General features: G+C 41.1%; 1 protein-coding gene and 1 non-coding gene across 4 annotated transcripts; both read left to right on the forward strand.

The window, feature by feature from the left end:
- Positions 1 to 10: 10 nt before the first annotated feature.
- On the forward strand, positions 11 to 25,641 carry SNX5 (sorting nexin 5). Of its 3 annotated transcripts, XM_025932832.2 has the most exons (14): positions 11 to 149; positions 392 to 471; positions 11,721 to 11,825; positions 13,199 to 13,309; positions 14,096 to 14,217; positions 15,391 to 15,514; positions 16,634 to 16,729; positions 17,918 to 18,023; positions 18,111 to 18,186; positions 19,148 to 19,187; positions 19,275 to 19,361; positions 20,684 to 20,843; positions 23,839 to 23,924; positions 25,453 to 25,641. In XM_025932832.2, the coding sequence occupies exons 2-14, from the start codon at positions 424 to 426 to the stop codon at positions 25,501 to 25,503; spliced, it is 1,212 nt and encodes a 403-aa protein (XP_025788617.1). In that variant the 5' UTR covers positions 11 to 149; positions 392 to 423; the 3' UTR covers positions 25,504 to 25,641. The 3 variants fall into 3 exon arrangements, with proteins under 3 accessions (XP_025788617.1, XP_086557745.1, XP_086557746.1); XM_086701619.1 differs by lacking the exon at positions 392 to 471 and having other exon boundaries at positions 16 to 149; XM_086701620.1 differs by lacking the exon at positions 11 to 149 and having other exon boundaries at positions 268 to 471.
- Positions 6,041 to 6,277, forward strand: LOC112869754 (small nucleolar RNA SNORD17). The gene has a single exon (XR_003224411.1). It is a non-coding gene; the product is annotated as a small nucleolar RNA SNORD17 (small nucleolar RNA).
- Positions 25,642 to 26,502: the final 861 nt, after the last annotated feature.

Here is a 26,502-nt window from a genome sequence, read left to right on the forward strand (position 1 = left end):
GTCGCCATCTTGGACTCTGGCTGAGTAATAAATTCTCCCGCACGAGAGAGCGGGCTTTCTTGACACGCGCTTTGCTGGGAGAGCGTCTGCTTCTCCGCGTCCTTCTCGCGGCCCTGCGGTCGGTGGTTTCCGCGTGGCCCGGAGCGAGGGTAGGCCCCGAGTAGCTTTTTTGCCCGGCTCCAAGATGGACGGCAGCGGGGACGGGGGAGGCCGTTCTGGGGGAGCACGTGGCGCGCCGCTGGCCTTTCCCGGGGCTGCTGGGATGGTGGAGGAGTCCGGAGGCCTCCTGCCGCCGTCGGTCAGGGAGGCTGGCGGAGGCGGGGCCGCGGCCGCCCCTGAGAGGCGCCCCCGAGGCGGCGGCGGCGGCCCAGTCTCTTCTTTCCTCGCACAGCCAGGCGGCCCCCGCTCGAGTCCCGCGTCGCCATGGCCGCGGTTCCCGAGTTGCTGCAGCAGGAGGAGGACCGCAGCAAGGTGAGGCCCTCCTCGTTCTCATGGTCCAGGACGGGAGGCCCCGCCGACCTCCCGGACCCCCACATTCCTTTCCCTGTCCCCCGGGGACTGCTCGTGCCGCCGTGTCTCCCCGCGAAAAGCCCTCCACGCGGGGGTACACGCCGGTCCCTGCGCGCCCTCTGCTTCGTCCCCTTTAAGGGCTGTGCCGGCGCTCGCTGCGGACCCGAGGCGACAACCAGAGTCTCGAGATCGGTGTCGGTAGCACGAGCCCGGGTGGCGGGTACCGAGAGCGCGCGGCGAGTCCCCGGAGCTTCTCTCTGGAGACTCGGGAATGTGCTCTCGCGTGGAGGGTTGTGAAAACTCTTAGCAAAGACTGAACAGTGAAGGTGAAATCCACCTGACATGCCGCAAATGGCATAATTTGGTGCCGTTGCCTTCAAACTGACCCCTCTCCCCCGCCCCCCTCACTTTGGGAAAGGTCTCTTTGGCCCAAATACTGGGGAAATTCCGTCAAGTCCAATCTGACGCTTGTTCCTCACAACTTTGTAAACGCCAAATGCGTCACTGCGGGAATTCTGTAATTTTTAGTAGGCGCTCTCCAATACTTACTGAACTTGGTTTTTTACTTTTAAAATCTTGCGCGTTTATGTAAACCGTCCCCGTGCCCCCTAAATCTTGAGGTCTGAAGGGTAACTGTTGCAGTAAATTCAGGGTATCATGGCCAAGTAAAGATTTAGAGGCCAGTCTCTGCTTATTACTGGCATTTACACTTCAGATAGTTTGGCAATTTGTAGAGGTGGGTGCGAGCCGCGACGTTATGTGCAGATGAATCATCACCAGGAAAGTTTTTCTGACCGAAAACGAAAAAAAAAGACTACAAGGCGCTTTCAAATGTAGGTGACCTAGAAGGCACCTTAGAGTTACACATACCTAAAAGTCAAAGACATCCTTTGATCCACAGCACGTTTGGAGACACTTTCACGTAGTCAGTAGCGAAGTTAACACAGCTAGCTGGATTCTTCCAACAAAGTTCTTGTTGTCGTGTGTGTTTAGTTTCTTCTTCTTCTTCTTCTTCTTTTTTTAATGTGTACATATTTTAGTGTTTATCTTTGAGACCGGGGGGCAGAGGATCTGAGGTGGACTCCAGGCTGACAGCGGAGAGCCCCTAGGGGGTCTGGGACTCAAAGGTGAGATCATGACCCTAGCCACCCAGGTGCCCCTCACTGCTCTGTTAGTTATTGAAATGCACCTTTGTGTGTGACAGTAGAGTCTTGATTGGGGTAGTTTTTTTTTGAAATTTGAAATAAGTAAACTTATCTTTCTTTTCTTTTTTTTTTTTTTTTTTTTTTTTAACTAAGAGGTAAGTGGGAACTTGAGACCATGATTCTTTGTAAAATACGCCGGTAGTTTTGTCTATAGAAGTTTAGGTGTTGAATAGGAATTTTGACAGCAATTTGACTTTATTTCTATCACCTGATACCTCACCTCTTCCTCCAAAATCTGTTTTATTACAGCATTTTAAAAGCAGTTAACTTCTTCAGCTATCTTCCTGTTACCACACTAGATTGTAGCTGGCTTTTAAAATAATTTTCCCACCACGCTGATGCTCCGGCAGAATTGGAAGTTTATAAAGGCTGTTTCCTGCCTGTTTTAGTGGGTGCAGGCGAGGATTATACGGAATTTTCCTGATTTTTTTTTTTTTTTTTAATTACAGAAATTGGGAAATAATAAAGCTTAGTAAAATGCTACTCTAAAACTCAGCTTTATTTTGCTTTTATCTGTGATGCTTAGCCCCGTGCTGTGGATCAAGTCTAGGTGGTTTTCACTGTTGAGCAAAAGGGAGTTTGGGACAAGTGTAAAAAAAGCCCAAACAAACAGGAAGTCAAATCTTAGGCAAACTATCCTCTTGCCATAATACAGCCTTGTTAGTCAATTGAAATTTTTTACATTTAAAACAAATTTTTTTTTTTAATGTTTATTTTTGAGAGAGAGAGAGAGCATGAGCAGGGGAGGGGCAGAGAGGGAGGGAGACACAGAATCTGAAGCAGGCTCCAGGCTGAGTTGTCAGCACAGAGCCCAATGTGGGGCTCAAACTCAACGAGCTGTGAGATCATGACCTGAGCCGAAGTCGCCGCTTAACGGACTGAGCCATCCAGGTGCCCCTGAAATATTTTACATTTTTAAACTGAAAATGTTCTAAGTTTAAATATTCTGATTATTTTGGGATTTACATGAGGATAAGGGTTCATGGGGTTTAGGTCCACTAGTTAAGTAGGGAACATAAATGAATCTTGAGGGTTTTGAATGCTTGTACAGCAAGTGCTCTTTTTGGCTTGTTCAGCAAAACTAAAAGGAGTATTGGTTTGTATTTGGTAGCCTGATATTTCCGTTTAGTTACATCCGTTAGCTGAAGGTTTTGGGATTTGTCTCCTTTCCCCGAAAGTAGTTTAGGAGAAGAGATACATGATTAATTTTGTTTTTTTAACTAGTCCTCAACTGATAGTAAAGATTATATCTTGGTCTTTAAATTCAGGAAAGTAGGTTTTTCCCAAGTTTAGTTCCTGAAAAAGTCAACTAAAGGATTAACACCATTAGGCCTTCTCTTCATGATAAACTAGTAATGAGCTTCCCTGTCCCCCAGAGTTCCCTGGTGTCTGGAGTTTTCTGTGATGGGTAGAGGAAAATAATTGGAGATTATGCGGAACCTTTTTTCTGCAACAATGATAGTTAACCCTGGCCTTTAGTCATTCTGTACTTTCTAGGTTCTCTGAGGCTTCCCTTTGCCAAAAAGTCATTAAAATAGCTGGGCAGCATGTTTGAGTTTCTACTCAGGTTCAGTGTGTATCTTTCTAAGGGTCCTCATTGATCTTGGATTTTTTTTTTTTTTTTTTTTTTTTTTAATGATTCTTAAATTGCTACTGGACTGAAGCTTAACACAAAAGCTTTGCAAGAGCTAGGTGATACCCCTCCCCACTTACTGCTGTTACAACTTGGTCTTTCACTAGTTGGTTATATGGACTTTGGGTGGATGGTGTCTCCTCAAAGCCAGTCATTAATATTTGAGGTACTGCTTGCTCTGGTTTGCAGCGAGTTTTTCTTTAAACTGGTGTGGAAGTTGTAGGGATGCTACTCTCCTCCAGCTTGGATGGAAGAATGACCTACAATTTGTGTTAGTATAGGAACAGTCTTGAACTTTTAACAATACTATAGCAAGTCCAAACTTAGTAATTTTTGTGGACTGGAGTTTATACTAAATGACTTCATTTTTCTTTTAATTTTCTAAGCTTGGGAAGCATGACTTATCAGAGCTGCCCACACCTTAGTTCTGGATCAGTAACTTGTACACAGTGTCTTAGGATCCTCATTTGTGAATGCCACTTTAGTAGGTCATAATCTCACTTTTTTTTTCTTTTTTTTTTTCTTTTTTTGTGCTATGGGAAGAAATGGCCAAGGGAGAATTTTCTAGATTCTGAGGTTAAATTTTCGTTTGGTAAGACTTAGATTATGTCTAATATAGAGCTTTAGTTTAAGGTGGGATTTCTCAACCTGAGTACTATGGACATTTTGGTCTTGGTAAGTTTTTGTTGTGGTATGTACATAGTACATGTGTGTTTAGCAATATCCCTGGCCTCTACTAGGTGACCACTCCCTTCTCTCCAGTATCGAGAGTAAAATTACACATTGCCAAATGTCCCTTGACTGAGAATCACTTGTTAATTCTTCTCTCTAAAATGGTGTGATATGAGTGGATTAGGTCGTGTTAGAGGCTAAATACTTAGTAAGCCTATTTCAAATCTTGTCAGATCTAGGACTGATAAATTCTAAGGCAACAATATGCTATATAAAATATAAGCGTTGTTGACCATTTTTGAAATTAACTTTCCCCCCAGTATTGAGGAACCAAAGATGGTTAAAGGTGGTTTTCTTCAGCAGCTTCTGGACAATTGAAGGTTACAAAGGGGCACATAAGTGTTTACCATGATGGAGTTCAGTGCCACTTTGGACAGTGGAAACCTGAGGCTCTGATGACAGCACTTGTAGGACATTTGGGCTGGGATCGATTGAGTTACTTTTTTTTAATTTTTGAGAGAGAGACAGAATGAATGGGGGAGGGGCACAGAGCATTCCAGGCAGGCCTCTCCTGACACAGTGCAGAGCCCAACACTGGGCTCAAACTCACGACTGTGAGGTCATGACCTGAGCCGAAATCAAGAGCTGGAGGATTAACCGACTGAGCCATGCAGGTACTCCGGTTATTGAGTTACTCTTAAGAGTATCTTTCTTCTAAAAGAGGGATGAGGAAATCATCAGCTGTTTCATATTCCAAATGCAAGCCATAAACACACAGAGGGGAGTGTGTAAGTTGTAGTTGAAGGCACAAAGGAATGACTGAACTACCTTTGCTTTAGAAGTTGGGTCTTTGGCTTGACTCCCTCCCACTTCTCCTTTAACAAATTTGTTGTGATATTTTAAGGTACTACTGTGTGGTCTGGAGAGGAAGGGTAATTTTCTCAAGATAGTTGCTTATGTTAACCTGTGGTATGCGTTTTCTGCCTGAAGAGTTTACGATTTACGTCTCTTGGTGGGTCAGACCCATAAGTTTTCATTCTGGTCAGTGTGAATCATGAAAAGTACAAATGTAGGTGTTACCACTTGCAAAGCTTTTATTTGGCTTTTCCATGGAGGGCAGTACAAAGCTTGAACATTGGTGCTGATGGGTCCCAGGGAACTGGTGAGTTATAAAAGTGAAGAATTGAAATCTTTGTATCAGAATGATCTGGGAAACATGTCCTACTTCTGACACAAAGCAGAAGAAATCCCACCATGAAGCAGGCGACCTCTTTGTATGCTTTTTGTGTCTCAAATTTAGATGACACAAGCTTAACCTCAGACAGTTCTATCCATGTTGCTGAACCATCTGCATTGGTGGTGAAGGTAAATTTTTTTATTCTTAAACCTATTTCTATTTCATCTTGGGTTGATCATAAAGTAAGATCATAAGGATAAGATGGTAAATGTTTCTGAATACTCTCATCAACATGAGTAATGTGTAAAATGTCAGGTTTCGGAGGGCTGTGGACATAGACTAGGGAATTGCTGGGAGGAGTCTTGGTGGGGATGCAGAGGATTTGAGCTTTGAATGAATTTGTTGGAGCTACTTCCTCTGTAGCATTGGTGTTTTGCTTCCCAGCAAAAGATCTGTACAGATCTCAACTGATTTGTTTGTGAACTCCTTTGAAAAAATAATCCAGGTATCTGGCAAGTAGATGGATTTTTTTTTAAGTTCTTTTTTTTTAATGTTTGTTTATTTTGAGAGAGTGAGAATGAATGGGGGTGGGGCAGAGAGAGAGGGAGACAGAATCCCAAGCAGGCTCTGCAGTTGTCAGCCCAGAGCCTGACCTATGGCTTGAGCTCACAAAGCCGTGAGATCATGAGCCGAAAGCAAGAGTCACACTTAACTGACTGAGCCATCCTGGTGCACCAGTAGATGGATTTCTTGAAATGAAGGTATTTAAGCTGATAGATAATACAACTTAATCTCTTTCTGGTTCCTTGTTGGGATTTGACTAGTTCATAGGCTTGCAGCTCTGTGAAGTGATGATTCAGTTTATCCATTCGCTGAGTGCGCTGCACTGACCTTCTTCCAAGCCTCGGTTCCTGTTCTAGGAACTCGGAGCTATGTAGCCTCTAAATGCCCTGCAGTCTGCAGTGTTCTACCGTGGACAGCTTGTGTGTTGGTAGACTACCGGTAAGAATGGTTGGTGTCAGCAGGGGTGGGGCCCTCTGGGTCCCATCTCACCAAGATGAGTGGTGGAAATCTGATCACTTGCTGCAGCCCTTTATCTAGTTTTTAAAGCATGTAACTAACTTCCATAGCTATTATCTATGTTGGTGGCCTGAGATTTTCCAGAAGTCTTTGGTTCCATTGTCTTTGAGGATTAAGATATAATATTGGCAGGCCTGAATTATAGGAAGGGGAGATCCAATTGGTGTGAGGGAGGAAGGAGGCAGGAGATGAAGACAAAGATCTATAAAAGCAGAGCTCCTACGTTGCTTATAGTCCATTGAATTGTTTTTTATGCACCAGTGCTATGATGAAAAGCTGGGCTTGAATGCAGATAATAAACAGGTTTTGGTTACCTTTCAGGATGGAAGAAAACTAACAATTGGAATAGCAATACTTGAACCATAAAGAGGGTTTTGGAGGAGGATATGGCATTAGAATTTCTCTAATAGAGCACTTCCTAATGAATTGGAACCATAATACAGTATGTTTCTTAAATATATTTTTTTAATGTTTTTATTTATTTTTGAGACAGAGACAGAGCATGAGCAGGGGAGGGGCAGAGAGAGAGAGGGAGACATAGAATCTGAAGCAGGCTCCAGGCTCTGAGCTGTCAGCACAGAGCCCGACACGGGGCTCGAACTCCTGGAGTGTGAGATCATGACCTGACCTGAAGTTGGACGCTTAACCGACTGAGCCACCCAGGTGCCCCGAGTATGTTTCATAAGTATCATGTGAGTCTTGCTTTCAGAACTAATGCAGATCTAGAGTGTGTCTGCAGCTGAGCATTTTTGGATTTATTTCCTCACAAATAAGTATTGGGCTATGTAAGGTATCCTTACCTTTCTAGCTGAAATAGCCTGTTTCTTGGTTCTTGTGATCAGAATGAAAATCTGATTTACAAGGCAGGCTTCTTGCCTCTGTTTTGGCTCCATGCTATTGACACCATTCATGGATGACTTGTCATATTGGCCCTCTCCCTGACACAGGTCTTAGTTCTGTAGGCAGTGGGAAGGATAAAGCAAAATCCTTAGGAAAAGAACAGTTTGAAGGGAAGACATACTGATGTCGCATGTGCTAGCGTATTCAATTCCTTACTATGTACAGAATAAGTAAGATTTATTTTTATTTCCAAGGTTTTATTTAAAATTTTTAATACTGGTTTCAGGAGTAGAATTTAGTGATTTATCACATATAACACCCAGTGCTCATCACAAGTGCCCTCCTTAATACCTATCACCCATGTAGCCCATCCTCTGCTGCAAAGCTAGTTAGATTTAATGGTTATTCAGCTAGTCCCCATTCTAGCAGAGCACAGTTACTGTGGAGATAATTTCTTTTTGTTGTGTCTTGTCGTTTTGGCTGCATGGTGCTAGTTTAAACTGGAGTCTGTAGTCCCCATAACATTGATATTTTCTGTAAGTATTTCTGTTTTCCCTGTGGATTCTGAATTTCAGAATCTACCCTTCTGTGTTGTCCAGTCACATAGGTACCCTTTGCCATCTGTAAGCCATTAAACCATTTGAAGAAGGAGCTTTGCACTTGATGCTGTTTGTACCAGAGTGTGTCATAAATGAAATTTGGACCAAAAGTGGTTTTTAGCAGCTCAGAGCTCTGCAGAATTGTCCTGTAACCAGTGTCAGGTGCCCCAACTGTGAAGGTGATGATCAGGTGAGGAAATGCACAGGGATTCTTTATCAGTTTTTCTCCTTTTCAGGTTCTCTTACTGCAAAATTTACATTCAGAAACTTAAATTCCATTGTTTGAGACTAGGCAAGGTTTTTATTTTATTTTTTTTAAGCTTATTTGAGAGAGCACACAAGCAGGGGAAGGCCAGAGAAAAAGGGAGAGAGAATCCTAAGCACAGTGCAGAGCCTGATATAGGGCTTAATCTCACAAACTGTAATATGACAATCATGATGTGAGCTGAAATCAAGAGTTGGAACCTTAACTGACTGAGCCACTGGGTGTCCTGAGAGTAGATACCTTTTAATTAAAAAAAAATTCTTTTTAATGTTTTTTTTTGAGAGAGAGAGAGAGAGAGAGAGAGAGAGAGAGAGAATGCAAGTGGGGGAGGGGCAGAGAGAGAGAGACCTCAGGGACACAGAAATCCGAAGCAGGCTCCAGGCTCTTAGCTGTCAGCACAGAGCCTGACATGGAGTTTGATCCCATTGACCTCGAGAGATTGGACACTTAACTGACTGAGCCACCCAGGTGCCCCAGAGAAGATACCTTCTAAATTCACTTCTCAGGAGATACCTGAGGGAGCCGGGAAACAGAAAAATTACATGCCTGCTCTCAGATAGTTCTGCAGTTTGCCTCCTTGCTGATTAAACAGCCATTTTAGGCATTTTGATATCTGTGGCCCAAGTCAAAGACTGACATGTTGGCCTGCAGTGCTAAATAGTACTCTGAATTCTTACTTGGGATAGAGGTGGGTGAATGGGCGAAAGTATGTGAAGGGATGCCATCCACTCCTTATACCCTCCATGCTGGTGATTTATTTAGCACGTACTGTGGCATCAAGCTGTGGAGAGTTAGTTTTGTTGACTAAGGAGAAGAAAGAATGCTGATCTTTTAATCACACTTGTGCTTCCGGAGTCAGGATACAGTGCTGACTTAAAAGCTTTGAACATTTCACAACTTTTTACTCCTTGATGATTTATCTTCGGTATCTGGAGGGTTATATGCTTCAATACAAGAAAGTTGATTTAACTTGTGAATGAGAACTCTTGAGTTGGTGATGGATGACCTGAATGCTTAGAATTTTGCAGGTATCCCTTTTTAGACAACTCTTTAATGCACAAATACAGACTTACTGTGCTATCTGGGCTGTTTTTGTTTGGTTTTTGATGGTTAAGACTATCATGTCAGGTGGTTGGATTTTTGTTTGAATCCCTTCCTGGGGCAGTGTATCTAGGCAAAAATGATTTCTTGCTGGAGAAGCTTGGGTCCTTGATATCCTGCTATGGTGGAAAGTCTTTTGAAACCTTTAGGGGTTTTTGCTATTTCTCTGTGTCCTCACTGCAAAAAATGAAATTTGTATGCTGACAAGAAAGGAAGGCAGTAACATAATAGTCTGGAGTTTTACCTCTGTGTGGTTGAGAGTATAGGAAGAAAGGTGAAACCAGAGTAACTTTAAAAAAAATGTTTGCTTTTGAGAGAGAGAGACATAGACACAGAATCTGAAAAAGGCTCCAGGCTCTGAACTGTCAGCACAGAGTCTGAGTGTGACTGGAACTCATAGCCATGAGATCATGGCCTGAGTGGAAGTTGGAAGCCGGATCAACCTAGCCACCCAGGCACCCTGAAACCAAAGTAATTGTTCTCTGGAACAAAAAGCAGTTGGGAAAGTCCATTGTAGCTTTGACTATAGTGCTTAAATGAATTCCATTTACTAGATTACATTCCCCTGGGGTCCTTCAATCCTAATTCACAACGTAGTCTGTGTGCAGTTTGTAGGCTCATAGAGTTTGCTTGGCTTGTAGTGAGCTAAAATGGAATTGTCGGCATGTCAAAAAAAAATTGGCTGGAAACCAGGATTTGTGACTTCTTCAGGAACTGGAATCTTAGGCACCGTAGCAGTTGTTTAAATGCACCTTAGACCTGTTCCAAGGGCTACTCTACCTTTCTAGCAGTATTTCTGGACTCTTTTATACCTCGCCTACTTTATCTCCTAAACTGCCGGGCACAAACATAAGATAGACAGGATGGCTAGTATTCTCTGCAATCAAATTCAGTGTGTATTTTGAGATCTTTTTCAACATATTTGCCCAGTGGTAAGTTAACAGAAGGAAGGAAGCTTTTATCAGAAATATGTCAGAGTTGTGATAAAATGAAGTGTCCCTGACCTTGGGGCTTTATCTTTGTTTGCAGAGATCTCATAAATGGACATGTGAAAATTAAGCCAAACAAGCAGATATTTTCTAGGAGTCATCAAGAATTCATTTTGAAGAAGTGTTGAGGTTGAGATGTCAGGGACTGTTAAAGTATACTGTGATTTTATTAATATTTGATGTTTGAATTATTTCTTAGAGGAGAGCCACTGTTCCAGGGCTACTGGTTTTTGCAATTTAAAATTTTTCTTCGTTGCAGTGCTTAACGGGAAAGGGGGAGTACTGGCAGCTTTTAAGATAGAAAAGAGAAAGAAATAATTCATGCGTTTTTTTGTGTGTGTGAATCCATTTTTTGGTGTCTTTTATAGGCCTGGTTGAACCAGATTTTCTAGTTTCAGAAGTCAAACCTTGGTCTTGAACTTTTTATTTTGAGGCAAAGAATCCACCAGGACATACATACCTTTGTATTCCCTGTTCTCTCATCCTCTTGATGCCAGTCTTCACTTGGCATTCTCCAGGTGCAGTAATCTAGAGTGTTGTGACATGTTATTTCAGCACTAGTTTCCTAGTTGAGTGGAATAGGGATGAGCTGCTTATGCTGGTGCGCTGTCAGGCCATGTTTGTGTCAAGTCTTCAGATTGACCATCAGCTTGTCTGCTTTAAAAATTAGGAAATTCATTATATTTTAAGTTTAGTAGGAAAGCATTTTAGCCACTTTTCCACAACAGTGAAGTTCTTCCAGTTTTCTCCCCCCAAATTCTTAAACTGGCAAAAATGTGTTTTGGGGTATTATTTTCCTCTGAATTACCAACTCACAGAATCAGTTACTTTGGCTTCCAGGGCAGTGTTTTCACATTTGTCCCTCGTGTAACCACAGTGGGAGTTTATAATTCACCTCTTGTGTCTAGATTTCTCACCTCTTTGAAACAATCCCTGAATATAAATTGGTTCACTCTTGAGCTGGATTTTTCGGTCTACTCAGGAATCTCATACCACTTTACTGTTGTTCTCTATGTCTTCTCTTTTCTTAGTTTCTAACTTCTTTCAGTTCTGTGTACTATCGGGTTAATGCCTTTTGAATGTTATTTGTAGTTTGGGCATTTATGTGAGAAGTTCAAGCTTTCATTCTACCTAGTTCAAGACTTCTTACTAGTACAGTTGAAGTGTTTGGTTAAATGTATTTTTCACATAGACCTAAAATCATGTAGTTGCTTTGTTCAGATTACATAAATATTTTGGACCTACCTATCTGCAGGTTTCCCTGCAATTTCAAATAAACTTAAGAGATATCTCAGCTGACTTTGTCATAAATGATCTTTTTTTTTTTTTAATTTTTTTTTAATGTTTATTTATTTTTGAGACAGAGAGAGACAGAGCATGACCGGGGTAGGGGCAGAGAGAGAGGGAGACACAGAATCGGAAGCAGGCTCCAGGCTCTTAGCTGTCAGCACAGAGCCCGACGTGGGGCTGGAACCCACAGACCGCGAGATCATGACCTGAGCCGAAGTCGGACGCTCAACCGACTGAGCCACCCAGGCGCCCCAATGATCTTGTATAGAACACCTTTTAATTACTAGCTTCCATTTTTAGAAGGATACTTTTTAACACTACAGTGAAATTGAGACTAATAGCCAAAAAATGTATTTCAGCTGAGATCTGTATCTGTGGACCTGAATGTTGATCCCTCGCTTCAGATTGACATACCTGATGCACTCAGTGAGAGAGATAAGGTCAAATTTACAGTGCACACCAAGGTAAGTGACAGAATGACTTCAGTAATCAAAGCAATGTTAGGTTACAGCCTTGTGATTCACAGTGATGAAGAGACCTCCTCAACTGAAATGGTTGCTTTTTTGCCTTTTTTTTTTTTGGCAGTGTAGAACTACTGCTGAGTGAGTACATCCCTCATCTTGCTTGTAGTGAGCATCAGATAAATGCTCTTGGTTCAGCATTTTCCACTATGGTGGAGCCCTTGGGCTGTGGGTATTGCTGATATTGTATATACTCTGCTCCATGAGGAAGCCGAACCAGACAAAGTGATACAGGTGGAGCTGCCTACTAAACAGAGCACATCTTCCACCTTTGTTTTTAATTAGCATGCATGAGAAGTACTTGCTTTCTCCGTATTTATTTACTAAATTATTGGCCTTTGCCCCTCCTGTTTCTTGTGATTCAGAACAATTTCCAGAGTTTTAGTTTGACAAAGGCAATATGCTAATCTGAAAAACATGGAAAGTAAAGGTAATTTTGCAGAATCCATCCTTTCTGGAACATGTTCAGCCTCCTTTCTCCTTCCATACAAGTTAAAATGTATTGAATGCTTGTCTTATGCCAGGCATTGTTGAAAAGGGTTTATTTACCTTTATTTTATTCATATTTATTTAGTTTATTTATGGATTTAATTTTCTCTTTACAACAACTTTATGATGGCATCCTATTATCCCTATTTTACAGATGAGGAAACTGAACCACATGTTTAAATTTTTTTTTTTTTCAACTTTTATTTATTTTTGGGACAGAGAGAGACAGAGCATGAACGGGGGAGGGGCAGAGAGAGAGGGAGACACAGAATCGGAAACAGGCTCCAGGCTCCGAGCCATCAGCCCAGAGCCTGACGCGGGGCTCGAACTCACGGAGTGCGAGATCGTGACCTGGCTGAAGTCGGACGCTCAACCGACTGCGCCACCCAGGCGCCCCAGAACCACATGTTTAAAGAAAGTAAATGGCTGAGGCACAATTTGAATTAGGCAGTTTGATGCTAGATACAGGCCACCTCCGGCATACAGATCTGCTGTCTGTATGTAGGGTCCTCTTCCATGTGGTTTTCTTTTAATACCTTGGTGGCTTGATTAGCATGCCTCACTCAGGAGGCAGTGTGACACCTATGTGATTATATCTGCCTAAGTTGACCTCAGGTGGAGTTTTGTGAAAAGAATTCCTTGCAGAATATGTTGAATCTTAGCTATGATTTTAGTGGGAAGGTCACGTGTTGCTGCTTTTGTTCTTTACTGAGTCTCACTGAGATGTTTTATTACGCAGAATTTTCCCATAGCGCAGCCCAGGAAATCCAAACCACTTTATCAAAAAGTGGTAGTTACCAATTAACTTCTTACTCTGCTCTTTACAGACAACACTGCCCACGTTTCAGAGCCCAGAGTTTTCTGTTACAAGGCAACATGAAGACTTTGTGTGGCTACATGATACTCTTATTGAAACTGCAGACTATGCTGGGCTTATCGTAAGTGCATTTTAGAAAATCAAACAAGTCAGTTTCTTCTACCTTATTGTTCATTTTGTTTAAAGAGACTTTTACCCACTTTTTATAAGGGGTTGTGAAAACTGATTTCATCTACCAACTAGAGCAGGTGTTATTGGTAAAGGCTAAAAACATGAGAATGGTGTTATAGCTGTGAGGTGAAGCGTAGTCTTATGACCTGTATAAGAGAAGAGGCTAAACGGTTTCATGATTTGAATCTTCCCTATCTTTGGTTTTGGGGTTTCTCTGGTACTTTCAGCCATCAAGAATTGATTTCTAGGAAAACCTCAGTAGTGCTGATGGCGTACATTCAGTAGATTTCTCAAAAGTGTTGTAGTCTGCTCAAGGAGTGAGGGAAGCCATTGTCTTTGTGTTAACAAAAGTAGTATTGAAGCCTGTGTTTGAGAATATTCTCTTCACTCAAAATTAGAGTTGTTTCCTTTAATATCTAGAGACTAATTTTGATGGTGCTTCATCAATTTCATTATAGCGCTGATTATAGTATTTACATTTTAAACTTAAATGGAAGGAGGCTGATATTATACCCTATTAGTCGTCCATCATAGGTAACCTGAACAAATGCTTGCAGTCTGAGTGCCCAGGTGTGGGTAGGAGATTTCTTTTTTATATGGCCAAAAGGAATCAGGTTAAAAGAAAAACAGAGATTGACCTGTCAGCCCCACTGGGATGGCTGCCTTCTGTGCATAGGCACTGAGTAGAACACCACCGGGACAAGAATACTCTCAAGTTAATCTGTTTCCCCTACAGATTCCGCCTGCTCCTACAAAGCCTGACTTCGATGGCCCTCGAGAAAAGATGCAGAAACTGGGAGAGGGTGAAGGGTCTATGACCAAAGAAGAATTTGCTAAGATGAAGCAAGAGCTGGAAGCGTAAGTGGATTTTCTTGACAGGACGGTGTCTTTTGAGAAAAAAGTGGTGATGTGTACAGAAATCAGGAGAACCTGGCAGCTTTTCCAAAGTATGGCAGTTAATTAGTGGCCCAATGCTGTCTTGTAGAACTACATTTTGCAGTTTGTACTTTAACTTTGATTCTCTGGGGGCCACTGACACTGGATGGACCCAGTTGTTTTCCCCCCATGTAGACCATACTCGGAATGCTGGTCTGGCATAGTGAAGTAAACCTTTGTCTTTATAGATAAAGACTCTCAGGCTGCTGATAATGTACAAAGCCTTACTCCCTATAGTTTGGTTACTGGAGTTATAACTGAAACTAGATTGCAGTGATGGCTCTTTCAAGGCAGCACTCTGAATAATAATCATATTGATGGTTTGAAAGAAGTCCAGGTTCACAGGAAGCATATTTTAACTTGGTTATAATTTATTTCAAACAAAAATGGATTCTTTATTCTCTATCATGGTTGGGGGTTTGCATTAAAGTTTCTTATGAAATTATTGTACTTCTCTCTTGACTCCCTCCCCCTTCCATAATCAATGTGGTGCCCGTTTCAACAGTTCTCTTCTGTGCCTTGCCTTACGCATGTCGCTACTCTCTAGGGCCAGTGCTCATACGCCTCCAGGTACTAAGTCATTCCCCACACATGGCTTGAGTGTCTATCATGGGCTGTTCTGAGCATAAAGCACTGAATGCAGCCAACTGAAGTCCTACCATTGAGAAGTTTAGAGTGATCTTGAATACCTAGATTGAGATGAAGTCACTTTATAATGTCTAATAATTCTAAGGCTTAGTAGATAGACTTCAGTGCTATGTACTTGGCTACAGGATTAAAGGGTTTTCATTATTTTACAGAAACCATGTTCTGTGGCTGCTAAATACTAGCACTGATTGCATGTAGGTTTGGACTTTTTGTAGACTTGCTCAACTCTGGTTATACTTTACTTTTGCCCTTCTTTGGGTTCATTCCACAGATTCCCAATTGGCAAATGCCGTATTACCTTATTAGATAATAAAGTTATACCAAAATGTTTTGGTCCAGTTCAAGTGTTTCACTTAGTGGTATGAAGCAGAACAGTGATAACCAGGACCAGTATTGGTCGTTGAGTCGAGTGGTGCCAGTTGAATTCCTTGTGTGCTTCTCTTCCAGTGAGTATCTTGCAGTCTTTAAGAAGACTGTGTCCTCTCATGAAGTCTTTCTGCAGCGGCTCTCCTCTCACCCTGTTCTCAGTAAAGATCGCAACTTCCATGTGTTCCTGGAATATGATCAGGATGTAAGGCATTTTTGTTCCATTTCCATGATCCAGTGAAAACACACATGACCATATTTTTAAAAAATACGCTTGAAGGGCCCCTGTCAGGCTCAGCTGGTATATAACATGCGACTCTTGATCTCGGTGTCATGAGTTTGAGCCCCATGTTGGGTGTAGAGATTGCTTTCAAAAAAATAAAAATAAGACATGCTTGATATATTTTCTGAAAAATTGACTTTTAAAGTACTGAATTTTTTAATGGCATAATGGAATCCTTTTTTAGATGCTGTTTCCTTCTGCCCCATAGAGCCATTGTGTAAGACATTTTTAAAGATGCTACTTAAAGATTTTTACTTTTTATCCCCCAGTTAATTTTGGGATTATTAAGAGGAATTTTGATTCACATTTTTTTTCTCCTTGGCTACCTGTTTGTTGGAAGGAGTCATATGCTTTGCCCTTTTATTCCAGTGTTATGTTTTTTATTATTTAATATGCGTGAAGCAAGCCCTGACTTAAAAATTTCCTCAGCATTTTTTTTTTTTTTTTAAGTTTATTTTGAGAGAGGACAAGCCGTGGTGGGGATGGAGGGCAAAGAGAGAGAAGGAGAGAGAATTCCAAGCAGGCACTGGTGCTGTCAATGCAGACCTGACACAGGGCTCAGTCTTGTGAACTGTGAGATCATGAATTGAGCTGATACCAAGAATTAGATGCCTGACTGAGCCACCTAGGCATCACACTTCAGCATCTTCTAACCAGTGAGTTTCAATAATTTAAGGATTTAGAGGCTACAAAGACATGCCTGGCTAGCTCAGTCATAGAGCATACAACTCTTGATCTTTGGGTCATGAGTTCAAGGCCCAGGTTGGGTGCAGAGCCTACTTTAAAAAAAATTAAAATAAAGGCCAAGACTTAGTGCTAAGTAGCTTCCCAAAATAACTTTAGGTCATGCTTTTAGAATTATTGCTTGTTATTTAGGTTTGGCTGTTTATTCGATATTTTAGATCTAGTGGTAAGATGGAAGTATCTTCTGTGTGTGCCTGTGTTAGTAAACAGTACCACTTAGAATGTATTTAGGGTTTTTTAAAGATTTAGAAAAATGTGTGTGCCATAAACTGTTCTTTTGGATTTCCCCCCCGCCAGCTAAGTGTCAGGCGGAAAAATACCAAAGAGATGTTTGGTGGCTTTTTCAAAAGTGTGGTGAAAAGTGCTGATGAAGTCCTTTTTTCTGGAGTTAAAGTAAGTGGCTTATAGCTGTTGGAGAAAATTCTGACTTCGTGTGAATAGTTGACCTTTTATTTCTTCAGAAGAGCTATTTGTGAAACAAATGGTATTAACTTCACAGAAATGTAAATAGTTTTTTCAAATTTTGGTTATTTTTTATCTACTCATTGAATTTTCACTTATTCTCTTAAAATACCCTGTTCTCTCAAGGAGATAAGAACCTTCACACACTTAATTCTTCCATTTTCTCCTTTTCTGTAAACAAAGCAGTTGTTCAATTATTTTTAGAAAGAAAATAAGCTACAGGATTAGTATTTCATGCTATTCTCCAGAACTACAGTGTCCACTTTGGTAGTCTCAGCCACATGCAGCACTTGAGCACTTAGCATGTAGTTACTTAGTATAATTAAAGAACCAGATTTTTAATTTTACCTATGTGTTGGGTTTTAAGAATTTCATAAGAAGAAAAGAATATAAAGTATTAAAAGTAGTTTCACCTCTTTTTTTTTTTTTTTTTTTTAATGTGGCTACTAGAGATTTAGCACATGTGGTTCACATACTTCTGTTGGACAGAGCTGTTCTAAAAGACCAAATTGACATACAAGTCTCCCATTTACCCTGGTGATAATTAATCTCTGACTCCTCAACCCCCTTCCACTGATGGTTACCATCCACTGAGTTACCATCTTGTGTCTGACTTTTACCACTTTTGTTGAGGGCTAGAGCAGGGAGCCCAGAGTACAGGTGCTGGGTGGAGGGCGTTGTCAAAAATTTGTAACTCTAGGACTTCATCCTTGCCGTGTTTTAAGGTGTGTCGGGCTGTCCTATACCCACACATTGCTGGATGTTTGGCATCCCTGGCTGGTATGCACCAGATTTACCCCCCATATACACAGATGTGGCTAGGTTAGAGTGTAGGCAAGAACCACTTCTCTACCAGGATTGCTGGATCTTAGTGCCAGAGTTTTCCTGGGCATTGTTGAATGACTCTTCAAAGTGGTTTTCTCTGTTGACATTTCTTGCCAGCACTTAGGTTTTGCCAATCTTGGGTATGAAATGCTGTTTTGTCAGTTTGGATTTCCCTGATCCATAGAGGTTAAAGTTTTTATGGATGAACTTATGTCCTTAATGTTTCTTTTGATACAAAATGCATTCATATTCTTAAGAGTTTTGCTTCTTAAATATCTTCTTTTCCTCTTTTAGGAGGTAGATGACTTCTTTGAGCAAGAAAAGAATTTCCTCATTAACTATTATAATAGGATCAAGGATTCATGTGCAAAAGCTGACAAAATGACCCGATCTCATAAAAGTAAATACCATTTACCCACTAGCCACCTTAGCTTTGCTCAGTGTGCCAGCTTTGTTCATATAAAAAGAGCTGTCCTTATTTCTGCAGATGTTGCAGATGACTATATCCACACTGCAGCCTGCCTGCATAGCCTGGCTTTAGAAGAGCCCACGGTCATCAAAAAGTAAGTTTTTCTTGGAAAAGCATTTTCCCTTTCCGTTAGTCAAAAACTCCTGGGTGGTATAATGAATAATGACTATAATAATTTCACTTCTGCTTTTGGGTGCCAGCTCATCAAGAGTAGATGATCGTCTCCAGCACTCAAATCTTATCTACCCTATGAATGTAGACAGATTTAAGGTGTTTGTTGGGGACTCGGGGCACCTCTATACCAAACATGGTAGCTGTTGTCAAAGCCTTTATTTTTGTCAGACTGTCTCCATTTTTTAATTGATTTGCTTTAATTTTGGAGTTGTCTCTGAATGAAGTTTGCTTGTATGTTCTGTGGCAAATGGTGCTTTGTCTGGTAATGCCCTGGACTTAACATTTGTTTTGGTTAAGGTGGTCCTAAGGGTAATGCAATGACCCCAGTCAGATTTTTGAGGTTTTTTATATGAACTTTTCACAGTTCTCCATCCTGAGCATTTCTGGTGTGAGGTTGTATTCTACTTAACACCTAGGGCTTGGTATAACAAGTATAACATTTCTGATTTGAAGGTGGAAGTCAGGCTAATAGCAGAACCCAGGTGAAATAGTAGCTTTTTGTTTTGTTTTAAATAGTATATTTATGGCTTTGGGATACCCATGGTGGTGGCTCTTTAGAACCTGCCCTTGGTTAACACAGCTTTGGCATTGGTTAAAGACTATCTTGGGACATGGTTTCTGCATGGCAAGGTGGCTGAAGGGGCGGCAAGAGAGGCCGATACCCATGAGTGTGGCACTGTCCATGTGTGCTCAGTTCTGTAACCGTCCTCACTACTAGATTGCGCCAATTGGTGATGAAAGTGCTACTTTGATAAACTGATTGTAAAGCACTAAAGGCTAGGACTCCTGCATTTACTCATTCATGTCTTAACAGTATTGATAAGGTCCTGTTTCATACATGATTTTAAGACCTTCTGCCAAAATCATGTGTATATTTTCAGGTACCTTTTGAAGGTTGCTGAGCTATTTGAAAAACTTAGGGTAAGGATTTTTATATTGGTCTTCATAATATTTTATAATCTGTAGATGTCTGCTTAGGTGATGGTGACTTTTACTTTTTTTTAATAGAAAGTAGAGAGTCGAGTCTCCTCAGATGAAGATTTAAAGCTGACGGAACTTCTCCGATACTACATGCTCAACATAGAGGCTGCTAAGGTAAGTAAGACAGGAGTTCCTGCATTGGAGTAATTCGGGACCACTTTGCCAAACTGAGAGACATTTGAATTACCATTAATTGAGTTCATTCAGGAATAGTAAGGGATTTGCAGTTTGGGGAAACACATGCTATAGCAAGGTACAGGCAAGTCTGTTCAGTGTTTGGGCTGGGCTTGTATTTAGGAGAGTGAAAAAGGGATGTCCAGCCAGAGTCCAGCAGTAATCCTTTGGCTTGTATCACTTAAGAGCAGTAGGGGTGATGCTGAGTTGATCAGATAGTAATTTGGGGGATCGTAGGATATTGGATATGGGTGTAACTGAACACACACCAAAAGGGTTATTTCTGAAGGAGAAAAGGTTTTGGGGTTTGTGAGTGTTTATTGAATTGTAGTTACTGAGTCATAAACCATTACTTACCAGAAGGCAAGACTAAGTGGTAAGCAGAATGACCATTGGGAATGAAACATGGATTCACTGGGCATAACACTAAACAAAAATATTTAAATTACTCCTGCTGAATCAGGCAATGTAAAATTAGGGAAAATAATCATTAGGAAGTAGGAATTCATTATTTCCCTTATAGTCATTTTATTTTATTTTATTCATTTGTCTTTTGGCATGTTTCCTGAGTCTTCTATTTGGATATACATTAGGTTGTATCTCATTTTCTATTTTAATGGACTTAAGAGCTGATGATAAACACAGATTTTTTGAGTGAACACAAGAACACATAATTGTATGTTGAATCTCACATATCTATCAGATTTCAAATACGGAGGTAACTTGTACTTTGCCATAGGTTGCAAATAGTCTTTATTTCAAATGAGAGCCTGGGGTTAGACTCCTCAAGGCAGGACTTGTGGGGCAGGGTTAGAGGAAGGTTCTTCCTGCCTCACTGCCTAGTTGTGTTCTAGCAGTATCACTGGATGCACCCAGTAGTGCCTGCCTGTGTTTCAGTAGAAGGTGGTTAATTTTCTGAACTTGCTTTCCGTGACTGAATCAACTAAAAGAAAATCCTTTAGTTTTCACTGTTGGGTTTTTTTTCTCGATCCATATAAAGAATTCGAAAACCTGTCGACAATGCCATAAGAATTACTGTTCCCAGCCTAATCTTGAGATTAAAGAAAACATAAAAACATGGGAGGGGAAGGTAGAAGTGGATTAGATTGTTGCCATCTGACATTTCAGGCAGTGCACTGACATCCACGGTACTTGGGCTGGTTTTTAGAGTGGTTCAGGTACTTAGTCTTCCTGTTGTGTTCTCTGGTGATTTTTCAGGATAAGTTTAACTACCATGTCCTTTCTGTTAATTTTCTTCTCAGGATCTCTTATACAGACGCACCAAAGCCCTCACCGACTATGAGAACTCAAACAAAGCATTGGATAAGGCCAGGTTGAAAAGCAAAGATGTCAAGTTGGCTGAGGCACACCAGCAAGAATGCTGCCAGAAATTTGAACAGCTCTCTGAATCTGCAAAAGAAGGTGGAGCAGGGCTATTCTTTACTTTTTGCTTTTTATTTGGAAATAATTTCAAGCTCACAGAGAAAAGTTGCACAGAAAGTAAAAAGAACACCCATATATTCTTTACTTGGAGTCACCTAGCTGTCTAGTTTGCCCCTTCTGCTTCGTCTCTTGCACGTGCACCCATGCTGCCACGTTTGTGTTTATAAATACACGTGGGGTGGTCTTTTCTTTTTTAGCCATTTGAGATTAAGTTGTATGTATTATGGTCCTTTTATCCCTAAGCTTTGTTGAGTATTTGTCTTACATCCCTATAGTACACTTACCCACTTTGGTAAACTTTAATACAACACACTCCAACCTGCTCTCTCTATTCTCATCTTATTGTTGGCCCTAATAATGGCTTCCCGTCTGGGGTTGCCATTAGGTTACCATTGCTCTTGTGTCTCCTCTAATTTGGAAGGAACCCTTCTCAGGCCCCCACCCCTTCACCTTTTTTTAAAATGACATTTGCCTTTTTGGAGACCATAGTCTCTACAGTGTTCTTCATTTTCAGATGGTCTATTTCTGCAACGAATAGGTTCTAGTTATGCATTTCCAACAGAATATTCTGTGAGTAATGTGTCTTTCGGGTGTCACATCTGAGGGCATGTTCTGTTCGTTTTCTCCTCATTTGTGGTGTTAATTTCTTCGCTGTATAGTTAATACCCATGTCACTAATCAACTGTGTGAGGAGACCATTTAAAAACCCTGCAGATAGTTTCTCCCTAAATTTAGACTGTGTTGAGTCTTGCCTGAGCCAGCTCCTACTGTGCTGGTTGCAGAAAGACGATTCCCTGCTCCCCAGTTCTAGTGTTCTCTTCCCAAGCCTTTGGCATCATCATCATCCATTAAGCACAAGCCTTCCCTTCTTTTGCACATTTCCTTTCTTGTCATTGTTAGTCATGGGTTTCTATTTTTGAAAATAGTTTTTAAATTCATTATTGTAGTCCATTATTTTGGTGCTCAATTTGTCCAGACTTAGGGGGAAGCACCTTTAAGTTGGCATGTCCTATATCTTCTCTAGCCCTAGACATCACCACTTCTTCCAGAAGTGTAGGTTCTGTTTAGTTACAGAATTGTGACAAGATTAGGGTGTTGAGTGTGCTCATTTCTCCTGGGGTGTCTCTCTAGGCCCTTCAGGAGACAGAGCCAGGAAATGGAGGGGTGTGTAACTCTCTCCAGGAGTCATGGTGGCGATACAGTTCCAGTCCACAGCCGCAGGGTTCTTTTTTGCCTTATCTCATTCCAGAGTAGGGGGGATTATGGCTTAACTTTATTGGGAGATAGTGTTCCATTTCCACAGAACAGGAGTGTAAATTGTAGTCTTTTCCTTATTAGGCGCGGGGCGGAGGGATGGGGTGGTCTAACCTGCAGTTCTCAGGAGCCATGGAACATGCTAGAGCAAAAGTCAAGAATGTGTTTTCCTGAATGTAATTATAGTGGTAACTGTACTTGATTCACTCCCAGACCTTGGCTTTCTGTGACAAATCCCTAGCTCATTTTAAGACTGTTTTCTCAGAATTCCCCCTCCCCGCAAACCTTTGGTTCCAAAATCCAGGCATATCTGAAAACATCCTGATACTAGCAATAAGCAATAGAGTTCTTGTCCTTTGTTTTGTCTTGGCTTATGTTTTCAGTACTATAACTTAGCTGTAAGGGACAGAGCTTCTCTGTACAGAAATCTTGCAAAAGCCATGCCGATATGCTCATGTGGCCGTCTTTTGGATTCTTTTGAAGGAACCTTCTTGCTGCCATAGTAAAATAAATTCTTGTCCTTTGTTTAATTAGCTAATTTTAGGTTTTTGAGAACAAACTTCAAAACTATGGAGTTGAAATCTTAGATTATTATGTAGGTCAAAGTTTGGTAGCTCTGACAACTTTAGAGAGGATTAAGGAAAAACTACAAAACTTTAAAGTGGTGCCAATTTAGGCCTGTCCTGATTGCCTAAGGCTTGTCCATGTGTTGTTGGATTTTTATCCTCTTTATTCAAAATTTTAAGCCTGGGTGTACTATATTTAAAAGTACAGTGTTATATAGGATACTGCAGTGAATGGATCTTAACCTGTTTACCTCTGATCCAAGTTCTTTCTAAACTTCATAGCTGAACTGATGAGTTAGTTGAATGAGCATGGTACAAGTGATAGTGTGGGCAGGCATCATGGGTGGTCTGACAGGTTAGTGTTGAGTCCTGGTCCTGGGTGCAGGCCTAGAGGCGGGAGGTGAGTTTATCTGGACATCCAGAAAGACCTGTTTGCTATATCCAAGGTAGTGTTACTAACTTATCATTGTAAGTGTTCTTGCAAGTTTTTACTTTTTCATGTGGCTGCTTTCGTATTTCTTTTGGTTAGTGCTGCACAGACCTGATACAGGAGGGTATGTTTGCTCCTGAGGACTAGAGCACCAGCTTGATCTGGGAGATTTGAGCAAAGGAGTGGTGGTTCTCATGGAAAGAATCTGAGGGAGGAAGTACTTACTTTTGGCTTACCCTGATTTCTAATAGGGCAATAGTCCTGAACAGTATTTGGCAATAGAAAGAATAGATGTAAAGGTGATCTGTTGTACAGATCACATCCACAGAGAAGCTGTCTGAACATGAGTGGTCATTTGAAAGTTTAAAAATAATCGTTTAAAATAGTCATTGGCGCAGGTATGTATGACTCACGACCTCTCCCGGCCCTCTTTCCACAAGCACTGGGAGAGGTTTGGGACAAGACTGACCATTTCAGAGATTCTCCTAAGTAGTCCGTGGCATTATCTGGATTTTGATGTTCAGTGATTGAGTGCGGTGTTCATTTTAAAGGCAGTGGCAGGCATGTTACTACGTTGTCCATAAAATGTCAGGTGTGTGTCCCAATCACTGAGGTAATAAAAATGTGAGAAAATGCGTGCATCAAAGCTTTGAAGATTGTAAGAATGATATTTGGAAGTTAAAGATGAAAATTGTTCAGCTTTTGTCGGTAAACTCTTTTTCAGAACTAATCAACTTCAAACGAAAGAGAGTGGCAGCATTTAGAAAGAATCTAATTGAAATGTCTGAACTGGAAATAAAGCATGCCAGGGTAAGTGTTTTCCTTCACATTAAGCCAGAAGCTTTTTAGGGTTCAAGTTCTTTCCCAGTTCACTGTCCCGGTGTCATCAGGCAGATGGGGTTTGCTTTGTGTGTGTGTTTTTAATATTTATTTTTAAGCAAGCGTGCATGAGCAGGGGAGGGTCAGAGGGGAGCGGGGCAAGGGCAGGCTCCACCCTGACAGCAGCGAGCCCATGTGGGGCTTGAACTCATAAACTGCAAGATCATGACCTGAGCTGAAGTTGGAAGTTCAACTGACTTGAGCCACCCAGGCGCCCCTGCGTGTGGTTTTAATCTGTAATGTAGGTGGGAGTTGTTGGAATTTTTTTTTCTGCTTGCAAGCCAAAATTCTATAACTTACTGATGAAATACTGCTTTTGAGAAGAGCATATACTTGTCTTCTGATATTAATTTCTTTTTTGTTTAGGAAGGAAAAACTTCCTTGAATATTTAATGTCTCGCTTAATTTAATACAGAAAAAATGGAGAACAGTGATCCTCAATGTTAGATACACATTAGAGTCTAGTTAAGGAGCTTTTAAAGACATTTTGGTGCACAGACCAATTCACTCAGTTTCTGGGCATGGCTTTTTCGGTGGTTCGTGGATACAGTTGAGTTTGAGCACCAGAAATGCTGTAAGGCCCAAGACAACAGGGTCAGCAGAGAGCCACTGGAGAAGGGGGAGCAGTCACTGGCCAGTCGTCATTGGTTAAGCAGGAAGACCTTGAACATAAGTGTGTATTTTGAATTTCTTAGACTGTAACATTTACTTCTTAAGTCCAAATCCTGTTGTGTATGAACTTTTAAAATGGGGTTTTAGAGTGTCATGTATACATAAATCATAACTGTAACATTCCAGACCTTTTTAAAGTTTATTTATTTGAGAGAGAGAATGTAAGGGAGAGGTGGAGGGAGGGAATCCCAAGCAGGCTCCATGCTGTCAGTGCAGAGTGATGCAGGGCTCAATCTCCCAAACTGTGAGATTGTGACCTGAGCCAAGATCAGGAGCTGGATGTTCAACCAACTGAGCCACCCAGGTGCCCCTCATTTCTTTTAAAATGAGAACATTTCTAAAGCAGTTTGTGCTAGGTCCTATATGAATATTTATCATTTATAATCTCACTCATGAAAATTTGTAGCAACTTTTTATCTGGTCTTTCCAAGGCCTTCAACTTCAAAGAACAACTCTTAGATAGCATTTAGGTTAAGTCACAGTAAGCAGAATTGGTGTGAGTGCATTGAGAGCAAACCTCGGGTGGGGGAGGTGCTGGATGGCCACCACTACCTTCAGTGGTGAGCCTCTCCAGGCTGCAGTCCCAGACCCTCAGAGGGGAGGAACTTGACAGCATGAAATTGGTGTGCAGGTTGTGATTTAATAAAGAATAGGACCAACCCGGTTTGGCAGGCTTCAAATCCCTTGTGAAAAGCTTTAAGTTGGGTTTGAGTTTACTTCTTACAGATATGTAGGAGGTCTGGAATGTAAAACGATTCATTGGTCTACCTTGACTTCTTTCTTCCAGAACAATGTTTCCCTCCTGCAGAGCTGCATTGACTTGTTTAAGAACAACTGATCTGCCTTTTCTCTGAATGAAGGACACAAATGTGAAGCCAGCGTCACTTGCACTTAAATCATTACCACAGAAGATTTATTACCTTTGACTTTAGTTTAAAATTATGTGAATAAATATTTTGATTTCTAAAAATCTTAACACTTAACCATGTTGGTTTAAAAATACTTCTATTGCATGCTACTTGGACGTAACTAATCCTTTCCTTATGCATTTAATACCTCAAAGTGGGCAGAATCTAAATGCTGGGTTCTCCTGTAAATTTGTCTTTAGTTCTTAAAGAGTGCAGGAAACATGTGCCTTCTGGAAACAAGTATAAGCAGTTGCCTGGCACATGTTGTCTCACTGTTTCATGTGCCCATGTCCCTACAATTTAGAGTAGGTGCCAATTACAGCAAATAAGTCAGCTGCTTGTTACAGGTAACAGACATTCCATTCCTTAATTAAGGTGATTTTTTTTTCTCCCTTCTTATGGTTCTTCAGTCACCTTAAGTGATTGCACTGTAACAGGAGCAAGATCTCATTTGTCTTTATATACCATTTGCAGCTTCATTTTTTGGTAGTTTGGTAAATATTTGAGGGGAGAGAAGTATCTTAAGGTTATAAAAAACAAATAATACGGCCTATTTTAGAAGATGGCCATTCTACATTAAGAAAGATGTGAATCCCTTCCCTGACCATAGGGTGTGTGTGTGTGTGTGTGTGTGTGTGTGTGTGTGTGTGTGTGTGTGTGTGTGTGGACTTTTTATAAAGTGTATAATAAAATAATAAATCACGTTACCACATGGAGTGTTTTTGTGGAAAACAAGGCCCAAGTTGCCCCAGGACTGCAGTTGGTGCTCGCTCTTGATGGTGGTGAGGGCTTCAAGGTCTCTGTCCACATCTTCCTGGCCTCTGTTCTAATATTCATGTCTCTTGAGACTATTAATGGCCAGTTTTTTGGAAGGTCCTCAGATCTGCTCATGGTTTGATTCAGGTTTGCATTTTTTGACCGGCTCAGAA

Source organism: Puma concolor, chromosome A3, assembly GCF_028749965.1.
Source record: "Puma concolor isolate L17-30 chromosome A3, mPumCon1.1.hap2, whole genome shotgun sequence".
NCBI classification, from domain to species: Eukaryota; Metazoa; Chordata; class Mammalia; order Carnivora; family Felidae; genus Puma; species Puma concolor.